Source organism: Pseudorasbora parva, chromosome 3 (assembly GCF_024679245.1).
Source record: "Pseudorasbora parva isolate DD20220531a chromosome 3, ASM2467924v1, whole genome shotgun sequence".
Lineage (NCBI taxonomy): Eukaryota > Metazoa > Chordata > Actinopteri > Cypriniformes > Gobionidae > Pseudorasbora > Pseudorasbora parva.
The window spans coordinates 30229887-30253103 of NC_090174.1; the positions used below are offsets into that span (position 1 = coordinate 30229887).

General features: G+C 37.3%; 1 protein-coding gene across 2 annotated transcripts; it reads right to left on the reverse strand.

Annotated features, from left to right (window-relative positions):
- Window positions 1-19550: 19550 nt before the first annotated feature.
- On the reverse strand, window positions 19551-22375 carry sub1b (SUB1 regulator of transcription b). Of its 2 annotated transcripts, none has more exons than XM_067440094.1 (5): window positions 22291-22375; window positions 20951-21020; window positions 20715-20834; window positions 20087-20195; window positions 19551-19910 (listed from the first exon to the last, which is right to left on the reverse strand). In XM_067440094.1, the coding sequence occupies exons 2-5, from the start codon at window positions 21017-21019 to the stop codon at window positions 19831-19833; spliced, it is 378 nt and encodes a 125-aa protein (XP_067296195.1). In that variant the 5' UTR covers window position 21020; window positions 22291-22375; the 3' UTR covers window positions 19551-19830. The 2 variants fall into 2 exon arrangements, with proteins under 2 accessions (XP_067296195.1, XP_067296196.1); XM_067440095.1 differs by having other exon boundaries at window positions 20951-21023; window positions 22291-22367.
- Window positions 22376-23217: the final 842 nt, after the last annotated feature.

Sequence of the window (23217 nt, forward strand, 5' to 3'; positions counted from 1 at the left end):
GCCAAGTGCTCATGATGACATTTAACATCATTTGGCTTCATCATCCATTTTCACACCCAGTCATTGTGTCACGAATGAGAAAAATGAATCATTTGCTGAGGAAACTGGAAAACAAAAAAGGTCAATAATATGCATCAAATCATTCATTTCGAACACCATTTTCACATAATTTAAAGATTTTTAATATCATTTTTAACTTTAATTTTTAATTTTTAACCTAAATTAACTTAAAACACCATGGAAATGGATGCTTATGTTTTCTCTTACTAATCTATTTGTGCTTTACTAAAGTGAACCTTTACTTTGCTGTTTAGGACAGAAAGTAAAAGTGATTGTTATCTTGGTCATAATATGTGTCAGTGTCCCTGTAAAATATCTTAATACATGTGTTTTATGTGTCTGGACAAGCCCCTCTCCACACAGCCAGACTACCCTCATCATTAGACTTTATTTGAGCTGGACTGTGCTGAGCTGAGCAGCTTTCTCTGGTTCATTTACACTCCTCATGAAGCATCACAAATCAAGAGAAGACACATGTGCCGCTGCTTTTGTTCTACCGCCTGACAAATATATACAAATATTAAAGTATTTTTCTACTTTTGTATGCTATTAAATTTACTATTAGTGTTGCGCAATATGAATTGTCAGCCAATATTAGAGTTTTTATTTATTTATAATTATTTATCCATTTTGGCCGATATTGTTCTTGCACATTTCCCCTTGTTTTTATTTAGCTTACCTTCGGGTTATCTAGATCCTTAATTATTTAATACAACTATTAAAGAAATGCAATCTTCTTCAGCAAATCTTAGAATTTATATTTTATACTGGATTCTATAATCTTATCATGCCTAAATTCACTCGTAGCACATTATTCCATATAATGTACAACCCCATTTCCAGAAAAGTTTGGACATTTTGTAAATTGCAATCAAATATAAAATCTGTGATTTTCTTTTCTCTTTAACCTTTATTTAAGTGACAGAAGTACAAAGAAAAGATTTCCAGCATTTTCACTGACCAACTGTATTTTTTTATAAACAAAATTCTGATTTTGATGGCTGATTTTGATGGCTGATTTTGATGGCTTTGATTTTTTTGAACACACTCCAAAAAAGTGGGAAGAGAGACATGTTTACTGTCACATTACTTTTTCTTTTAATTACACTTTTAGGAATTGAGGATATATATTTCTTCAAGTGAAATTTTTGTAACTTTACAAGACAGCTGACAGCTTCAATTATTAACTTAGGGGACGCTTTCATGGCATCATTTTCAAATTGAAAACAGAAAACCTTTAATGCATTCTGGTCGTTCATTTACACGAGTAAACTTCAAAAATGCGATTCTGTGAAAACAGTAATGACGTGCGTGTTTAGTCTGGCATGCATGTTTGAATCACAGACTGTAGAAAATAAGGATGTAGTGTTCGTGATGTCACCCGTAGGTTTCTGAAGAGCATTTTTGAAGCCTAAAGTGGACGGAGCCAGCCGTTGCCATCTTGGCAGCATGTCACTGAAAATGGGCAAAGAGGCAGGATGTAGGTGGAGCTGAGGTGCCTGTTTGCTGAAACCCTACCTGGCTAGCTCAATCATAGTGGCGATCCACCTGTCACTCAAGTGGCCACGCCCTTAATTCTGCAGAATTTAAGGCTTAAAGGGTTACTTCAGTGATTAGCATATGGCCTTGTATCAGTAGAAACCCTGAAGTATATGTTTTGACTCCGCATGTTTTGAACCCGCGCATGGGGGATGGAGATCACACTCAGAGCTCAGCTTGCAGCTACAGGCACTCATTTAAACAGAGCTATCGTGAGCAATGTAAGTCTTTTAACTTCTCAAATGAATTTCTATGAAAGTTAAGCTTGCAAAGGCATGAACTGAAACGCGCCACACTGAACTTGCGTTGTGAATGTATGCCGCGAGTGTAGTCGCGATTACCTCAGCTCTCATCAAGAGAGCTCATTCAGCTCATTTATCTCACTCCTGCAGTTAGTGCTCAGTGCTGTGATACTCGCGCGGTGACTCACTCATTATATTGAACAGACACGTTCAGTTTTTAATTGTAGTCTTCTCCAACTCAGTCACAGTAATCCAGTAGGTGGCTTTGGGAATGGCCTCAGAGGGCAGCGAAGCATTCTGGGAACTGTAGTCTTTCAACTGTTTGTCCCCATGGGACAAAAATAGATTTTCTGTCTTTTCTCAGTCTAGAAGTCACCAAATTCAAAAATAATTTCACATTTCTACTACATTGATGACCCAGTTTATATACAGATTCATCTTCCCAGCGCTGAAGTACCCCTTTAATATAATTTAAACAGATGAGTTATATATATATGCAGTTTTACTGCAGGGGATTTACTGCATAGACCAAAACCACTTTTTTGTACTAGGCTGAAATATTTTTTTTCTGCTCTAAAGTTTAGCATTTTAACTTAAGGGGAGATACAGATTTGACTCCCTTTTGGAGCCAGTCTCTAGCGGCAATTCTGAGAATTTTAGTTTAAGTCACTTCCATGTTGGCTTCAAGAGAGACCGTGGGAAGTTGCGGCTTGGTTTGACTGTGTATGTGCGTGGGCACGTGGTCTTTCTGTGACATTGCCGATTACGTGTCTGACATGCATACAGCTTTTTTAGTCGTTTCTGTGGATCCGTGTGAACGGGAATCATTTTGATAACGTTTTCATCGCTACAGAAAAAAAATATCTCTTTTTCATGATGTGCCATACATTTTCAATAAGAAACAGATCTGGACTGCCAAAAGGTCATGCACATTCTCTCTACAGTGTAGAGTGTCTACAAACCCACTCTGTTGTAACAAGTGCTGAATGAGGCTGTGCAGAATGATGGCAATGTCTTGCTTCCCAGGAAAGATGTAATCTTGATTGCAGTATACACTGATAAGGCATAACATTATGACCACTGAAAGGTGAAGTAAATAACACTAATTGTCTCTTCATCATGGGACCTGTTAATGGGTAGGATATATTAGGCAGCAAGTTAACATTTTGTCCTCAAATTTGATGTGTTAGAAGCTGGAAAAATTGGATTTGAGAAAGTTTGACAAGGGCCAAAATTGTGATGGCTAGATGACTGGTTCAGATCATCAAAACTGCATCTTATTTGGGGTGTTTCCGGTCTGCAGTGGTCAGCATCTGTCAATAGTCGTCCAAGGAAGGAACAGTGGAAAACCGGTGACAGGGTCATGGGCGGCCAAGGCTCATTGATGCATGTGGGGAGCAAAGGCTGGCCCATGTAGTCTGATCAAACAAACAAGTAGCTCAAATTGCTCAAGAAGTTAATGCTGGGTCTGATAGAAAGGTGTCAGAAAACACATTGTTGCGTATGGGGCTGTATAGACACAGACCAGTCAGGGTGCCCATGCTGTCTCCTGTCCTCAGTCAAAAGTGCCAACAGTTAAGTGCCAACTGTTGGCACTTTTGGCTGTGGACAGGGGACAGCATGGGCACCCTGACTGGTCTGTATCAGAACTGGACCAGGAGCAATGGGAGAAGTTGGCCTGATCTGATGAATCACGTTTTCTTTTACATCATGTGAATGGCCAAGTGCGTGTGTGTCTATTACCTGGGGAACATGGCACCGGGATGAACTATGGGAAGAAGACAAGCCAGCAGATGCAGTATGATGCTTTGGACAATGTTCTGTTGGGAAACCTGCCACCCATGTGGATGTTACTTTGACACATACCACATAAGCATGGTTGCAGACCATGTACACCCTTTCATGGAAAGGTATTCCCTGGTGGCTGTGGCCTCTTTCAGCAGGATAACGTGCCCTGCCACAAAGCAAAAAAGGTTCAGGAATAGTTTGAGGAGCACAAAAAAAGAGTTTGAGATTGACTTGGCCTCCAAATTCCCCAGATCTCATTTTAATCGAGCATCTGTGGGATGTGCTGAACAAACATGTCTATTTCATGGAGGCCCCACCTCGCAACTTACAGGACTTAAAGGATATGCTACTAACATATTGGTGCCATCATTGGACCCCATGCCTCCATGGGTCAGGAATATTTTGGCAGCATAAGGGGGACCAACACCATTATTATAAAATTATGCCTGATCGTATCTGTATATTGGTCCATGTCAATGTTTTTTTTCACACATGCATTTTTGCATTTTACAAAATATCCCAACGTGTATTTGGGGTTGTACTTCACAGATAACAAAAACTTTATGTAACTGAATTTAAGTTGCAAATTAGATGAGTTACAAAATGAGCTTCAGCATAACTAATTCAGATGTCATGGACGCACATTGAATAGCTTGAATAATTCAAAGTACATAAGAGACTGCTTTAGACAACAGCAAACACATCCAAACAGAAATGTCCTCCTCAATGTTACTGTATGATCTGTATCATGCTGTAGGACATTTTAAATCTGACTTTGTGTTAAAGTTACAAACAACGCTTATCCAGGTGCTCATCAATGTACCCTGATTCTGTAGAGAAAAACAAATGTGACAGAATCTCTTAGCAGTTTTAACTCAGCGTGACCGATGAAGAAAGGGAGAAGCACCTGTTCTGATTGGATCCGCTGCTCTTTTTAGCTTGTGTTATCTGAGTTCAACCAAATGTCTTGCCACATTAGGTGGGAAATTCATCCCTTTATCACGCAACCAACACAGATAAAGATCCACTGTAACAGGAGCTGAATAGACTATGCACTTTAAATATGATGTTGTGCTGTGAATGATTCTGATTCTCACACATTTTGTCAGAAAATGTATAAAAGTATTTAGGTCCACTTTATTATTTATGACTTAGCCTTAAAGCATATAATACTATATATGATGTCTGAGATAGATACAGCAAAATGAACAAATGAACAAATGTGATAGGCTATGTCAGGTGTTTTTGTTCAAAAAATAGCAGATTATAACTAAAACTATTTTATAAAGACTTTAATGGATGGACAGACAGTCTATTTGTAAACATTCTAAAATTACTTCAGCATAGTGACATGTTAAAGGTGCCATGAACTGGCTTTTTTTTAATACTGTTGTCTGAGGTCAACTAAGGATGTTCGTGTGGTTTTTACATTAAAAAATAATAAATAACTAATAAGTAATAGGCTATTTTCTACACTGGTTTTGAGGCTCTCTCCAAAATGCTGGGTTTTGATGGGTGCACTGCAATGGAGACTTGGAAGTAAATGCCCACAGCTAGGATTGGAGAAGATTTGCATATTTAATGAGCTTAAGCTCCCTGTCAGTTCAGGGAGAGATTGAGGGAGAAGCGGCAACCTGAATGATTTTCTCGATCATGGAGCTCATAAATGTCTTTATCAAACAAACACAATGATTTATGTATTTCTCCTCCACCCGCGATTGATTGGACTATTATATTTATATTACACCCGCAAGATCGGACAATATAAGCGCGAACCGGAAAAAATACGTTTTACTCACATACATGTGTTGCACCATTCCTGTCAGATCCAACCCGCATCGACCCGAGATTTGTTTACAAACGACCCCGCAGTGAACTGAAGTGAACATGTCTTCCCCACGGGAGCTGGAACTTCACTAAAAAAAATTCAACCACTCATTCCTAATATTAGGTTTTGAAGGAAGCTTATGCAGTGACTGTGTTCTTCCACAACCAGGAATAGCGCAATATCTTAATCTTCCTCTGCATTTTTATTTTTGTTGGCCAGTGTGAGCCGATCATCTCCATGAGTTGGTGGGTGAGGCTACTAGATTAGACGTGCTGTGGTGTGTGTTTTGTCGCGCAATGACGTAAGTATGAAGCACAGGACCGTTTGCTGAGCCTGGTGTCTATAAACGTTTTTCTTTGACTAACAAGGAAGTTTTCAGCTCTGAAACTTAGAGGATATTCTTATATTGCCATGACCTTTATATATCAAAAGCTCAAGGGAAAGTTGATTCCTCAATTCATCACCCCTTTGAATTAAGGTCCTTAGAATAATGAGCCATGTAAATGGGTATACAGCACACCAGAGGGGCAAGTGTCATCAAAATATGTGAACACATACATCACAACATTTCTCTTTCACACTCTTTCCCTGATGTGCCTGGAATGCAAATATCCAAAGACAGGTACCGGGGAGACGGCGTGAGCTATGTTTTAAAGAGTTGAGTTTCATGTTTTGAAAATATTTAACGCATACAGAGTGCATTCTTCAATCTGGCCCCTGACAGCGCTGGATATTTGGCCTTGTTGTACAGCAGACACCCCCTGTTGTTTCGTTCCTCTTCCTCTCAGAGCAATCTACAGTATGGGGTAACACTTTTGGCAACATTCCTGTTTCCTTTTAAAAGAGGCCATGGCAGCGAACACATATGCATGTAAAAACAAACTCTCAGGGACAGGTTAATAGGACCCACAGTCCTCATAGGGATTAGAAGAGGCACTGTGCCCTCAAGTCTGGAAGTCAAGTAGTCCACAGTCCAAATTTCAATAATGGCTCATACGAGCAGGCATTTGATTTAAGTAAACCCAAGATGTGGACACATAGGAAGTGTAAGAAATGTTTTTAAAGCAACTGAATGAGACTCTATAAAATTCAATCATAATAGACGTGTAAAACCCATGGTGATTTTTACACAAAGCAAACAAAATTGTTTCCCTTCAGCATTTGTATCTGTCACCTATGTGCAAATCAGTAACCGAATAGGTCCCAACCAGGAGTAAAGAGAAATATGAGTCCACTTGAGTCCAAATAAAATGAAGAATGTGACATCGTAAAAGTAATGATTTTCGGAACAAAATAATAACACAACCCAAGTCCATTACTTCAAATTGTGCTGCAGACATTCCACTAAACTTCCTTTCACCTCCGAAGAGCAGACACAGCCTCCTTTCCCCTGGAGGACACATAAAAATCCCTCCAAGTCGTTAGGGTTTTGTTGAAATCCAAAAAATTCCATTTATTAAAGCTTTTATAAGAGATGGAAATGTGAAGTGTAGAATAATGTTATAAATGGGGCTTGTGACTTAATTAAGTGTAGTGAGGCTTGCCTCTGGGCAGTGAATGACTTAATGGCCGGCATGAGGATGTGACTGCCTACATTTCTCCCTGCTAACTGAATTAGTCAGCAATTAGTAATAGTGGATTAGGCAATCTCACATTGAAACGGTCCAAGAAAACAAGGAACATTCCCAGAACGTTCTTTCAAAGTTATGCTCTATATAGATTATGGTCACATTTTAGATTAGGGTCCAATTCTCACTATTAGCTAACTATTATCTAACTAAACTGTGGCTTTTGCCTCAATAAACTCCAAATGGTTATTAATAGTTAATTTAAGGTAGTTGTTAAATGTAGGCATTGGGTATTAAGGGATGTAAATTATGATCATGCAGAAGAAAAAATAAACTTTAAACACTCTCAGAAAAAAGGTACAGTGCTGTCACTGGGGCGGTACCCTAAGGTACAAAAGGGAAAAGGTACATCTTTGTACATTATCACTCCTAAATGGTACATATGAGAACCTTAAAAGGTACATATCAGTACGTTAAGAGTGTAAATTAGTACCTTAAAGGTACATAGTAGTACCTTAAATGTACATGTCGGTTTTGTACCTTAGGGTACTGCCCCAGTGACAGCAATGTATCTTTTTTTCTGACAGTGAAGGATTAGTTCACTTCAAAATTAAAATCTTCTGATATTTTACTCACCCCCATCTCATCCAAGATGTTCATGTCTTTCTTTCTTTGGTCGAAACTAAAAATTTTGAGGAAAACATTCCAGGTTTTTTCTTCACGTAACGGTTTTCAATTGCAACCAAAATGTGGAAGGTCCAAATCAATCAAGTTTCAAAGTGCATTGAAGAGCTTCAGAGGCTCTGCGCATTCCCAGACGAGGAATAGAGTATTATATAGCGAAACCATCTGTCATTTTCCAAAAATGTATTTGTAAATGTATATACTTTTTAACCTAAAGGCAGAAGTCCCGACCCAGTGCTTATAAAGTGCACATGCGAAGACTAATACAAACAACCTTTAGCAAAAAAAAAAGGTGTCAAAATCTCAGAAGATTTTGAAGTTGAAGATGTATTTTTTTTGCTAAGGGCGTTTCTATTAGTCTTAGCATGTGCGCTTTATAAACACGGGGTTGGGACTGCGTGACATTTTCGATGTGATTGCGCAATCCCCAACACCTCGCAGAGCAGCGTAAGATGAGCAATTTAGGTTAAAAAGTGCATTCGTTTTTATTTTTAAAAAAAATTAAATGACCAATGGTTTCGCTAGATAAGACCCTATTCCTCGCCTGGGATCGTGCAGAGCCTCTGAAGCCCTTCGAATCGCTTTGACCTTCAACCAGTTGGTTGCAATTGAAAACCATTATGTGAAGAAAACTCCTGCAATGTCTTCTTCAAAAAAACTTAATTACTTTTCGATGAAAAAAGAAAGACATGAACATCTTGGATGAGATGGGGGTGAGTAAAATATCAGGAAATTTTCTGTGAACAATGTGCATGCTATAAGCTACTAGTTAATAGTGGAACCTTCTTAGAACATAAAACTGTTAGTTGGGGTATTGTTTTGCTTGTTTTTCTCACTTTCGATGCAAACTGCTGCTTCATTTCATTGAGTTCATTGTACAACTATACTGTGGAGCAGTAATGCAATGATACATATATGTATTAGCCTTATTCCATGGTTCTTATGATACTTTAGAGAATAAAGCCATCCAAAAGAAAGGATTCAGAGGTACTATTCTCCAGTAATGAGGAGATCGGTCCAAGCAGGGCATGTCCTGGAATTTCTGTGGTCTGAGCGGCAGATAGGCTTGAGTAAAGAGACGAGCAGATCTCTGTTTAAACATCCTTCAAATGGTATGCTCTGATGTCCCACAGTCGAAGAGAAACACTATGTTGACACTGCGTGTGCGGTAGATGCTTTTACGTCAAAAGATTCTCTAGTTCTCTTTTTGCCTCTTCTGCAAGTCTTTGTTTATTTGAATGGTGTATTACTGCTTCCCATTGTCTGGTCCTGTCTACATTCTGTCCATGCTAGAAGAGAGACAGTGGGCAGACGAATTGGTGTGAGGTCTGAAAAAAACAAACTGGAAAAAAAAAAAGTTCTTACTGAGCACACAATCTAATGTAAGTTACTCGATTGTAGTATTTACATGATCAATACGTTTCTCTCATGGTCTAAGTAATCAAGTTTTATCAATTTTTTTCTCTCTGTAAAAAGTTTTAGATCTAATCATCGGATCACAGTGTAAATGCCACGTAAACACATTTAATTTCATTTTTTAAATTTATCTTCGCCACTTTCATATATGGAATTAAATCTGATACTCAACAGATTTTTTTTCTAAAGTAGCTTCTGTATGAATAGCCTTATAAAGTCATTTGACTGTTGCAAGTGTCTTATATGGGCCACATTTGAAAGGGTGCTATTGTGCAAAATTCACGTTTACATTGTGTTTGAACATAAATGTGTGTTGGCAGTGTGAGTACAAAAACACCGATAGAATTTTAAAAAATCCACCCACTCCTCTTATTTTAATCTCCGTAAAGCATATGAAGTGTTTTAGAACAAGTCGTTTACAGATTGGGGTGAGGGAACAACAGCTAATTTGTATTTTAAAATATATGCGCGAAAGCAGCATATTTGTCTTACCATTCAACAACATGGTATAACAAATGATCTGTGCAGTATTTTGAACTGAAACGTCATAGACACTTTCTGAGGACACATGAGACTATTATTATATCTTGTAAAATGGGGTATTATTGGTCCCCTTTAAAATATCATGAACAGCCTCTCCAAAAAATGGATTTGAGCAGAACATTTTATTTAGGTTGCATTCAACCGCACTCAAAATCGGGTTTCTCATCAATAAGCAGGGAATTGGACTTTATGGAAAATACTATGGAACCATTTATGTTATGAAAAACGAATAAGTCAAATTTTGTGTGGCTCAATATTAACCTTGTATAAAAGCAATACCACACTTGCAATAGTGCTGGTCTCGGCCTCAGGCCTAGAGTCGAATCACAGCTGTTCTGATTCAATACCACAGCATGATTGTTTGTGTGATATTGCTATTCATGGCATAGATATCTATTTTTTTTTTCACATAGTCTGCTACATAATGAAACAATACAGCTGGGGGCACCTAATGTAATGAATTTTTAGTGTCCTTCGAGTCTTTAAGCTGGAAAAGGGGGAAAAACAGGATATGAACAGGTCAAGTGGAAAACCCTCATCCAGAAGTGATTTAACATGACCCAGCACAAACATGGGAGGCACGACCATGAATATTTAATGACTGTACTATTCCAAAAACTTTTTTCCCTCATTAATCACAGTGAATTTTTCTCCAGTGCTACCTGGAGTCTTTCAGTTGATTTGTATTTTCCACTGTTAATGCAAACTAAGTGAGAGATGTGATATCATTATCTGAAGTCTGCACAGTTTGTTTATTAATAATACAATCTGGATTGACGCTCGATAAGGAATTCCACTGTGGATACACCCAGGCAAATAACAAGATGATTTGGTACAAAGACCATGTTGTGTACACTAGATAAATGAGACATGACTCCTTATATTTCCCCCCTTTGGCAAGACATTTCTCTGCCTGTGAGCACATTTGGACCTTTGCGTCAAAAGTACAACCATGACTATCTTAATTGCATCCGTGGGGAATCAAAGGAATTAAAGTATGGCTCAAGTTATGGCATTGCATAATGCTTCACCACAGCCATTTGCTGCAACACACCGAGGGAGCATATTGGCGCCCAGGCGAAATCAGTCCTCCCTGGGATGCAACTTTTTGTCCTGCTACGTAGCATGCAGGTGAGGGAAATCTGTCTTATATAAGGCATAATGTACTGTTTATTTAACAAAAACAAAGACTAAATATGTGGGCATGAAATACTTAAATTAGTTGAAATTACTTTTTAATTTTACATGCATTTTATCTAAAAGAAAACAATCGCCAATTACAATAACAATCAGTTAACAAGCCAAACATTGACAAAATTACAGAGATTTAAAAAAAAAAAAAGTCCTCTAAGCTAATTTTCACCACAATCGTGACACAAGATAGTGTCGGTTGCGTTTGTATGACTCAAAGTCCCTTAAAGGCAAGTAATTTCAGTCATGCAAGTGCAGCTCCCATCTCTTTGAAAGGAGAATTATCAAATCGTCAATAAATCACCAATGAAATATAACAACAACTCTCAAAAAAGTTATTTCTAAAATCATAACAAAAACCTGTATACTGATTGTATTATTTTTACGGTATTTTTTTTTATATTCCTAAGGTCAATTAACACTGCACTGACAGACACATGCTGCATTCCAGACAGATAGGAATTTGGATTTTCCCCACCTCTTTCTGGTAAATAACATCTGGAACGCCACTTAAAGTTGAATATTCGGCATGTGAACTCGGGGTCCTTCAATCAACCCCGACCTTTAGCAAGACTCATCATTTGGCATCACTTTTAAGATGTCGGCAGGTCCTGCTTCTAATGAGCATAAACGTACAAAACACTTTAACATTAGACATTAAGCTTATGTAATATGAATTTGTTTTTGTTTTTCATCTGTTTTCAAAGTTAATTTATGGTTGTTGTTTTTTGCCATATTAACACAAAAACATGACATGCTCTCGTTGTGTGGTGGCAACATCATGTGATCAATGTGAACATGACCTTTGGTTGGCTGGAACTCACTGAGGTCTGAAGTGGGACATTTGAAATTCATTTGGGACATTTCCACATCCAGCCTCTTCTGGAACACAGCATAACGTAGAGAGTCACTAGATTACAACACGCCACAGCACAGACATTCAAATTCCGATTCAGCATGTTCAATCGGCGAAAACAAGCTCCAACACATGGCAACAGATAGGGGTAACACACTGATCAGACAAAACACAAAACACGACAAAGTGTCTGTTGCTATCTATTAGCGTCTGTCAGTGCGGTGTGAATTTGCTGTCTGTGCGTCTCAGAACACTGACTGTTTCTAGCTGGAGTGATGTGATGACTTTACCAATTGGCAGTTGCCTATTTATTTAGATGGTTGGACTTATTCCGCCATAATGTGTGTTGCTCTCTCTCTCTCTCTCTCTCTCTCTCTCTCTCTCTCTCTCTCTCTCTCTCTCTCTCTCTCTCTCTCTCTCTATATATATATATATATATATAAATATATATATATATATATATATATATATATATATATATATATATATATATATATATATATATATATATATATAAAGACATCAAATCTCAATGGGGGAAAATGTCATGCTGAATATCTTTTCTAATATGGACTGGGAATTTTTTTATGAACAAAAGGATGCCACATCGTTTGATGGAAATGAAAATTATCAACCTTACAGATGACTGAATTCAAAGAAACCCTGAAAATCAAAGTGAAAAAAAAAATTTACAAATTTTTTGTACTTGTGTTTTGGCTTGTCCAATGTACAAAAATGTCATTGCAGCAATTCAAAACGGTACTCAGTAGTTTGTATGGCCCCTCACATGCTTCTATGCATGCCTGACAATGTGGGGGCATGCTCCTAATGAGACAACGGATGGTGCCCTGCACTGTTAAACCTTACCAGGTTTTTTATAAGTAAAATACTGGCCAGTTACTGTAAAGAATCTGTTACAGTGACTAACTGGCAACAGTGTTGCCAGTATAATACTGTGTCTATACCAATACAGTGACTAACTGGCAACAGTGTTGCCAGTATAATACTGTGTCTATACCAATACAGTGACTAACTGGCAACAGTGTTACCAGTTTTATACCGTAAATCAAGCATTACAGTTGATAACTGGCAGCAGTGGTTTCAGTTAATTACTGTACTGCATATACATAATAATAATTTATAATCCAGTACTCATTGTGGTACTCTTAAAGTTATGAAGCATTCTGTCATGTTAATTCAATAAAAAAAATATAAAGAACATTTAAATCTTTACACAAATTGACTTTATTACTTAGATGTTTATCCATTACACATAACAGAATTACAAAAAAAATAATGAAAAAAATAATAAGAAGTATAATGTGCTCCTTCATAACAATAATATCAACAAACATAATATGAAAACACACAAATTATATATATATATATATATATATATATATATATATATATATATATATATATATATATATATATATATATATATATATATATATATATGTATATATGTTTTGACCCTTTCGCCTTCAGAACTGCCTTAATTCTACATGGCATTGATTCAACAAGGTGCTGAAAGCATTCTTTATAAATGTTGGCCCATATTGATAGGATAGTATCTTGCAGTTGATGGAGATTTGTGGGATGCACATCCAGGACACAAAGCTTCCGTTCCACCACATCCTAAAGATGCTCTAGTGGATTGAGATCTGGTGACTGTGGGGGCCATTTCAGTACAGTAAACTCATTGTCATGTTCAAGAAACCAATTTGAAATGATTCGAGCTTTGCGACATGGTGCATTATACTGACATCAGAGGATGGGTACATGGTGGTCATAAAGGGATGGACATGGTCAGAAACAATGCTCAGGTAGGCCATGACATTTAAATGATGCCCAATTGGCACTAAGGGGCCTAAAGTTTGCCAGGGAAACAAAACATCCCCCACACCATTACACCCCCACCACCAGCCTGCACAGTGGAAACAATGGATCCATGTTCTCATTCGGTTTACACCGAATGAGAATTCTGACTCTACATCTGAATGTCTCAACAGAAACTGAGACTCATCAGACCAGGCAACATTTTTCCAGTCTTCAACTGTCCAATTTTGGTGAGTGCGTGCAAATTGTAGCCTCTTTTTTCTATTTGTAGTGGAGATGAGTGGTACCCAGTGGGGTCTTCTGCTGTTGTAGCCCATCCGCCTCAAGGTTGTGCATGTTTGCTGCATACCTCAGTTGTAAGGAGTGGTTATTTCAGTCAAAGTTGCTCTTCTATCAGCTTGAATCAGGCGGCCCATTCTCATCTGACCTCTAGAATCAACAAGGCATTTTAGGCCACAGGACTGCTGCATACTGGATGTTTATCCCTTTTCACACCATTCTTTGCAAACCCTAGAAATGGTTGTGCGTGAAAATCCCAGTAACTGAGCAGATCGTGCTCAAAATTGCTTAAATCACCTTTCTTTCCAATTCTGACATTCCGTTTGGAGTTCAGGAGATTGTCTTGACCAGGTCCACATCCCTAAATGCATTGAAGCAACTGCCATGTGATTAGTTGATTAGATAATTGCCTTAATGAGAAATTGAACAGGTGTTCCTAATAATCCTTTAGGTGAGTGTACATATATAATATATATAACAACTGCAAATATCTCCTTGTTTGCATACACTTTTGGACGCATAGGGTGCTCTCAATGCTGTCTCCACTTCCACAAGCCACCGCACAAACATGTTTTTTGGCTCCCACAGAAATTAATTAAAAATGTCCGCTCCATTTCAGTATGAGTGCACCATTAAAGTTGGCATGAAACTGAGTTGCGCTAGTCTTTTCTTATTGAGAAAGTCCCTATTGAGATGTATATGTGAGTGAAACAGCTTCTTGGACAAGAAACAAAAAGTAGACTTGATTTTGTCCATCGGGAATTGATTGGATGGTTGGATCTTGTCATTTGCTACTGCAAATGTGATCTCATGTGAGTGACAGGTTGTTCTCCCCTCATGCCAGCAAACACATGATTAGAGAAGAGAAGAAATTTTGTTTCAAGAAGGAGGGATAGCTACTTTAATTAAAGATTAAGTGGGCACATGAATAGAAATGTTGCCAGATAAATCATTAATTATAATACCGCAAGATTTGACCATTTTGATTTCATGGTGACTTTACAGTTTGCCAATATCTGGCCAAGAATACTAGGCGGCAGCCAATCGCTATGAAATGCAGCCAGTGACATCATTGGCGTTTAAAAATCTGCCCAATGTGATAAGAGTTTCTGTTGAATAGAGTGGTGTAGGTATGACGTCAATTTGTAGGCCAAACGACAGTTGGCATAAAACATGGTTCCTTCAACAAAAAACCAATAGGACTTCCCATATATTGTATTATTGCTAAAAACAAGCTTTGTGATCAACAAAAATTTTGTCCATCAAGATAATTTTCAAAAACTTTTATGAATTTTAAAGCCTTAATGCAGCTGCCATGAAGTAAAAAGCTAAAGTTAGACTATAAACAAACTACACCATGGTCCAAAAAGTTTGAGTTAGAATAGTTTATAAGAACACAAATAATGAGCATAATGAGGCTGTAAAAACGGACTGAGATTACCAGTTCATCTTGATGACGTTTAATCTCCTTGAAAGCCTTTGTAGTCCCATTTAGCCACTTGTTAGCAACCGCCTTTTTCAAGACATCTTCAAAAAAATCTTTGGGTAATACTGATCTATTTTATGTGGCAGAATAAACCCTAAAAGTGTCTTGAGCTTGTGTTCAATACAGACATTATTTCAGCTATTTAACCAAAACCCCATTAAAAAAACAATTGATGGATTGAATCGGACGTGCTAAAATGCTAACTTGTTTCTGCATTTTGGCCTACAAAGTGATGTCATACTGGCTGAGTAAAACAAAACTGTATAAAATGTGTATTTTAGTCATATGATAATAAAGTGTGCACCATGCCGACTAATCTAGGAGACCCGCAGAAATGCAGAAAAAGTATAATAATATTATAAATACTAGGCTAAATCGTATGCACGTTTACCAATTTGTTCCCACGATTTTTAAATAATGCGGACAATTTAATTTTTTTTCTTGCATGTCATATAATGGACTCCATAATAATCATATAACAATGATAGATTACAGACTCGCTACAGACACATAATAAAGCAAAGGCGTTCTAGTGTTTGGAGTTCTCGACACTAAGTGGAGTTCTTTCACTGCTGTGGACATGCACCGCGGTGTTGCCATGGATGGACCAATCAGAATCAAGTATTCCAGAGAGCTGTGTAATAATGGCTGACACATTCCAATACCCTTAGGCACATTTAAACACTACTGACTACCCAAACAACTTGTCTAAGGGTGAAACTTAATCCTGGCAAACATCTCTCCTTCTGAACAATAAGTGTTGGTCCAGGACAGGCAGATTTACGAGGTGGCGTGGACAGTCAGATCGAGGGCACCTCCAGCTAACCTCATGGACATTCTGCTCAGTTGTGTCCCGCAACCAGCACAAGGGGCTGTTTAAGCACCAGCTGAGAGGAGAGAAGTTATCAACCAGCCCATTATACATTCCTCACTGTTCTCCAGCCAACATGAGCAGCCATGTCTGCATCTAAGCTCTGTGCTAACAACGAAACACCCAATATTAAATATGAAATAGACTTCAGTCAGAGCCTGAGCAAAATTCTGCCAAGAGAACTTTGATCAGGGCACAATAAAAGACACTGGAGTCAGTTTTTTTGATCTTATAGTTAACTTTATAAAAGCTTATTTTTCTATTGTATAACTGTTTTATATTTCTCTGTTGGATTTGCCATTCAAAACTCTGAGTAGTAACTTTAAGTATTTTCAGATGAATAATCTACAAAATATTTAGTAAGAGATGAGAGTTTGGTGTCCCATAAGTCAGATATTCATTTAATGAACTACGATAGCATTTACAAGAAGAGTTCTATGAGTATTTTTTGCTCCAACTAATAATTTTTCTTTGATTTGAATCCATAAAGCCAGAGAGGAAAGCGTGATCAAACGAAATCTTTCATAAGATGGAACGTCTGGATGTCTGTTTTATCCTTACAGTCAGCAAAGCGGTATTTCATCTTATCCTCATGGTTAATTCCTTGACCACCTTTGGGGTTATACTCATTAATCATGAAAAAAGCCTGTTTTGATCAATCTTCACTTCTGTAGCAGCAGCTTCACCAAAACTGACCTCACATGTAAGCAGCGTTTCCAAAGACAACTGCAACCATTATTAAACTGACACTCTCTGGACATTCCATGAATCCAGACAGGATACCAACACTCTCTGCTTTTTAATTATATGCTTAGCACTATACATGACAGTAGGCTACAGTTCGCTGAAATGCATCAGAGCAAGAACACTTCAGCCAGGGTGAAGTCTAAGTGGACTTGTTTTTCACTGGACGTGTTCGTGATGAATGATTTTATCCTTGTCAGTGGGTCAAGAGGAGGGATTCTGGCCTATAAACTTCTTAATATAATTTGTCCATTGTAAAGATAATTCAACTGTAGACAAATTGGCAAGAACTGACTATAGTTCACAGCCAGAACGGGTTCCAGCCAATACCATCCCTGTCACGGACAGGAAACTCAAGGCGCCCTGTAATCAATATGCATTTCACATCTCAATGGAAGAACAAATTCCTTCCATGAAACAGTATCCGTTATATTAGCCACCATGGAGTAAAACAACAGAGGCAGAGACATCCATCAAAACTGGGCTGAAAAGGTTTCCTCATGCGTTATTCTCTTCTGTAACGCCGGTTTGATATTAGCCCAAAGATGAGCTACACACCCCGGCATATTTCCATGTCCAGATGTAAACATAACCTGAAACTCAAGCCCTGAAATATGCAACGCAATACTCAATGACACAAGAACCAGTCCAAGAACCACAGACACCGATGTTCAATCGGCAGGCTCACAGCAGACCCTTCAAATGGAAGCAGATGTTGGACTTTTAGGCATCAGTGACCTAAAGTGCTCCACTGGTAATCTAGTGCAACACACCCGCTTGGCTTCTCTTTTGCAGGATGTGCTTCATATTCCTCCATCTACCATAAAACCATCAAAGTGATTCGAAATAAATCAATGAAGATTCAGGTTGCATGGGAGATCAAAACCGCTTCCAGCTATCGGGGACATTCCACTGATTCCTGTTTAGTGGACAGATGGTAGAGATCTTGCGGCGTGTTTCCATTCAAATGATTGCAGACCAAAGCACTACTTGTAGCACGTTCCTAATTGAACAACTGAATGTGACTCCTTGTGACATCCACATTACTCAGTTTAATGTTTTCATATGAAATATATATATATATATAACAAACTGATCGAAAAAGGAAATTATCAAACATTAATATTATTTGATGCACTGGCAAGAGTGAAACAAATTCCTGTCCTATCAATAACAAACATGTGATGGAATCAGTAAGTCACAAACTCACTGATTGACTGTTATCAGAATTTTCATATTGATAGTAAGGCTAGGGTAGAACTAAAGCCCTTTAGTTTATAAAATGGAAATCATTACTCTACAATGGTCATTCATTTTAAAGAAGCCTTTGCTGAATTGTTCAAAATGTTGACAGGTTGAGTATGGGTTTACCGTCTAAAAACTAACAGGACAAGTTTTCATTTCTATAGAGCATTGGTGCCACCTAGTGATGTTTTTATTTTGAATGACAGACACTTTTTAGTTTTCAAATTGACATATGTAAATATACTTGGTCCATTTTAATCTAAGGCACTTACTGTATTAAACTTGACTTAATGAGATGGCAGTTAACCGAAGTTTGATTTATTAAATCTTGAACACTACGCCAAACTCGAGACGTATATTGTCCACCAATCCAATGTTTCAATTTCCTTTTATCAAGTTTATCTTTTGCACAATAACATTAACTTTAACACTCATTATTGTGCGTGCACAAAGCATGCTCAAAGATGGTTTTAGCTTTATATTTCATAGTTTAGCATTGTGCCAGCATTTTTTCAATAATTGAAAGGTAAAAAAGTCAAATGCTGGTTCAATTTGAATCAAAACATGAAATTACCTCTCAGGAACTAAAATGAAACTCCATGGTTGCAAAAGATCTCCATAGTAACCACCACCTGAAGTGCAACCAGCGACACAGAAAAAGAAATATTCTTTTATAAGGCACAGCTTGATTTTCAAACCCCAAGATTCATTTGATATTTATGAAGCAGTGACAGGATTTAAAAAACATTTTTGTCTGAAATAGGATTTTTAAAATATATTATACATATAATTATTTAAGATATAAAAAACTACTTTTATGACCATTAATTTACATTGGACCTCTGCATCTTAAAAAATAATGTGCTCAAACTGTGGTTACCTCTTACAGAAACCATCCAAATAATGCTTGCTTTGCACGCAACACCATAAACCATATTGTCTCAAATACATGCTGGCAATACAGTGGCTACCATGATTTAAGATTGATTTAATTTAGACAGCAAATGCAATTGATGCAAGATGGCTCTTCTGGACAGTCAAGTGAAAGGGCTGTTTTTATTCTGGAGTCTGGTCTATGTTTGAGTGGGTGTACGAACCATTATAATTCCTGCTCCCACGCGAAGGCGAGCAAATTACACACAAGCACTCTGAACTGGACACAACAAGCATCATAAAGTGCCAAACGCCTTCATTTTAGATTATCCATTACTGCTCTGTTTATTGTCAGGATTGCAACATATTTAAGTTTAAAAATCAGCATTTTAACATGGTATTAGGAACAAAACATCATATCATGGGTTCAATTGTTATAGCTAGTAGGCTAAGTACACTGTATTTAACTCATAATCAAAATGACACACTGAAGACTCCAAACCAAAAAATCCTTTATTGTATAGGCAGAGTACGAGAGGAATGCAACTATTAGACTATTAAAATAACAATCACCGAGTCAAGACTTATGCACACACATCAAAATGTAACAGCAGACAGTTGGAAATGAACAACAAAATAACAAAAGAAGTCACTTCAAATTGAACAGCATACATATAGTACAAGTTGAAACAGGAAACATTTTGTTAAAGTCCCCGTGTACCAAAGTATGGAACTCTGAAAAGAACCAGCCAACCATTCACTGCACAAAGTGATCTTACAGTCTTTTAACTGCATCATCGATGTCCGACATTTGTTCCTTCAGCTGACTCCACTGTTCAGGATTCAATGAGATGCCTGAGGGTAATTCAATGCAATTGATGGAACAAAAACAACCATGGGACAATAATCAATTGGAAGAAATAGTTTAAATGAAATAGTTTAACTGCACTTAAAGACGTTTGACTAAGAGGTGAAAGTATAGAATGACAAATAGATAAAATATATTCAAGAAAAATAAATGGCAATATTACCTTTTTTTCCAGGCTTCATCTCACCAGCTTGGTCCATCCAGTATTCTCGAATGTCAATCAAAACCTTGCCTTTGAAATCCCTGACGCTGACATATCTCAGCTTACCAATCTGTCACACATCAGAACATGAATGAGCAAACAATGACAATTCATTTGAAGAGCAGTAAATATCAGGCTTTTTTTTTGCTTACAGTCAAACACTAAACAATTATACACCAAAACCAAGTAAAAAATGCTGGTTCCAATGCAAAATTACCATAGAACCTTTACACAATCTGTATGCAACCATTATGTGTGTTCTGTAGAAGATTTATCTTTATAAACCAGAACACAGAATTGAGAAGTGACACAAAGAAACTTGAAATAGATTATATGCTACAGCTAGAGATATGTATATTAGCTAACTAGTCCATAGAAAAAGTAAATCTGCTAGAAAAAATAGATTCGGATGCTCAGATTTTGTACAGAAAGTAAGATAATTCATGTCAAATCAATATTACATGTATTTATTTACATGTTTTGTAAAACTATATTACATATAAGTGGTATAAACTACAGTGAGCTGGTAACAATTTCAAAATAAACCCTCATAGGGCAAATTCATAATGTTAAAAAAAAAGACCTCAACCTGAAACATGTTATCATCACTGTTTTTGTCACTCTTAGCAGAACCGCTTGGTTTGGAGGTCTCTCCGCTTTTCTGTTTTTTTGCAGGCTTCTCAGGAGCACTTGCCTTCTTTCTTTTGGCCTTTGGTGAAAGAGGGACACACATGGACTAAATGAGAACTAGAAATGACTAAATAGAATTTTCAACTGCAAAGGCGTTATTAATTGAACTGCATTCGTGTAAATCTGTGTTCATACCTTTGTTTCTGTATCACTGTCAGATTCACTGCCAGAAGAGGAAGAGAGCACTTCTTTAGTCTTAGGCATGCTGCTGAACACAAACAGGAATTATTTTCTATTATTCAACACTGCCCCCATATGGCCATTTACAGAACCTAAACAATATAAACCATGGACATTTCTGTTGTGAATTTACAGTATTATTATGTTCTTAGGCATAACCAGCACTAATGAAAAGCATTCTCAACAAAACAATTATTTGTATCCAGCTGTCACAAAAATCTGAAGAATATATGGAATTTTATTAGTGAAAAGGTGTGAGAAATCATATATATATAAAAACTCTATTCACCAAAGGGGTCCTTTGTTGTAAAAACGTGATTTACTACTACTACCTTCAAATAATCTTTCTACTTTAATTAAAATTAAGCAAACAAATGCTAAGAATAGGTTCTTTAATGAGAAAAACGGGCATACATGTAATCATTGCACAAGTGTCACAATGTTGCTTTTCTAAAGACATTTAAGGCATTACTCAGAACAAAATAATAAAAATTAAATATTTTTTTTATTATTATTTGGTAATAGTCTACTTACTAAAAATTAATAACCATATTGTAATGGGTAAAAAACAAAAACAAATCTGAGGGCAGACAATATAAACAGTTGCATGCGAGTTTTAAAGATTTTGAATGCATTTCAAAACTTTCTCTGGCCTCGAATTCAATTATAAGATTCCCCGATATTCCCAGGGATTCCACCATTACTGTAGGAATACGGGGTTTATTGTTTTAATGACTAACTGGTTCACAAAAAGTACTAAATTAAACATTCTAAATACGACATACAACACAGGCCTATATCCTAGCTCTTACATGCTCTCCATACAGACACGGGTTTCACGGTCTTTTTTTTTTCTTTTTTCAAAATCTAGCCTACTTGAATTTTTGCATTGATTTTTAAAAGCTGCCAGCACCAGCTGCGCATCCCCGACATGTTGGTCGAAAAGATTGCAAAATAAACCCTGAGTTGAAGCGTCCCCAATCAATGACTTCGCGTCATATATTATTTTCCTTCAAATGCGGGGAACGGACAACATTAAACTGTCTGCTTTATTGGTTTGTCAACCAAGTAAAAGTGATGTAGTACAACACTGGCGAATATAGCGGGGCTGATCAAGGGCCTCTGCATCCCAAATCTAAGGTGGAAAGATAGGCCTGAATGACACATGTCTATTATAAGCGTTTTTGTATGACAGGTTTTTATATGGACCTTCGTGTTTGTGCGCTCATTTACCTAGCGCATGTCTAAAATTGACGGTTTACCATTCGCGTTTATATGAATTGAATAGGACTTACGTTTACGTTGTGCAGTGGGTTATAACAGTCAGTCACGCTTAGCGGCGGGAAGTCGAGGAATCGAGAACCAACCAAATGGCTAATAACGTCTCGGAGGACATTGTGGGAAATGTAGTTTTTTATTTATTTATTTTTTAATGACGGCACTGCGTCCGTTTGTATAGCATCTAGCATTTGTTGCTTAAAGTCACACTAAAATATATTTTTTTATGGATTGCAGTATGTATTATAAATTATTAATCTGTGCAGTGTATTTTTTAGGTGTAGCCTACTCCACAAGGTTTCATTAGTTAGGTTAGCATTAGTTAAGGTAGCTAGCCTATATTAACTAATGAACTATAACGATCAAGCACATATTTGTTTTTTGTTGTTGTATTTATTAGGCTAATCTTTGTTAATGTTAGTTTAAAAAAAACTCATTTATTGATTCACAGTCCATTAATTAATGTTGAAAAATACAACTTTTGATTTTAATAATGTACTAGCTAGTAGGCTAATTAAAAATTAACATTAATTTAGATTAATAAATAAAAAAATAGAGGCTTGTTCAACATCATGCAGCGCTGCACAGACCGATCGGCGGCTGACTTGTAGCAGTGCATGCTGGTTAGAAATTTTGTCAGACTTGAGACAGTAGGCTTGTTCGAGATCCATCGGCGCTGCACAGACCAATCGGTGTATGACATCAAAGTACAGCGAAAGAGATTCAAAAGCAAAGGAGTAGTTTGCTCTGCAATTGTTCTTGCTGTGATTTTATGTCATGCAACATTCTGCGCAGCGTCAATGGATCTCGAACAAGCCTAGTGCTGATGCCACCTGACTGTGGCCCTGTCCCAAATGACACCCTAAACCCACACGGTCTTCCTCTGAGTCCATACTTTCCCAATGTAATGCCGTTTTGACTGCTGGGTAGAGGTCTTTTGCGTA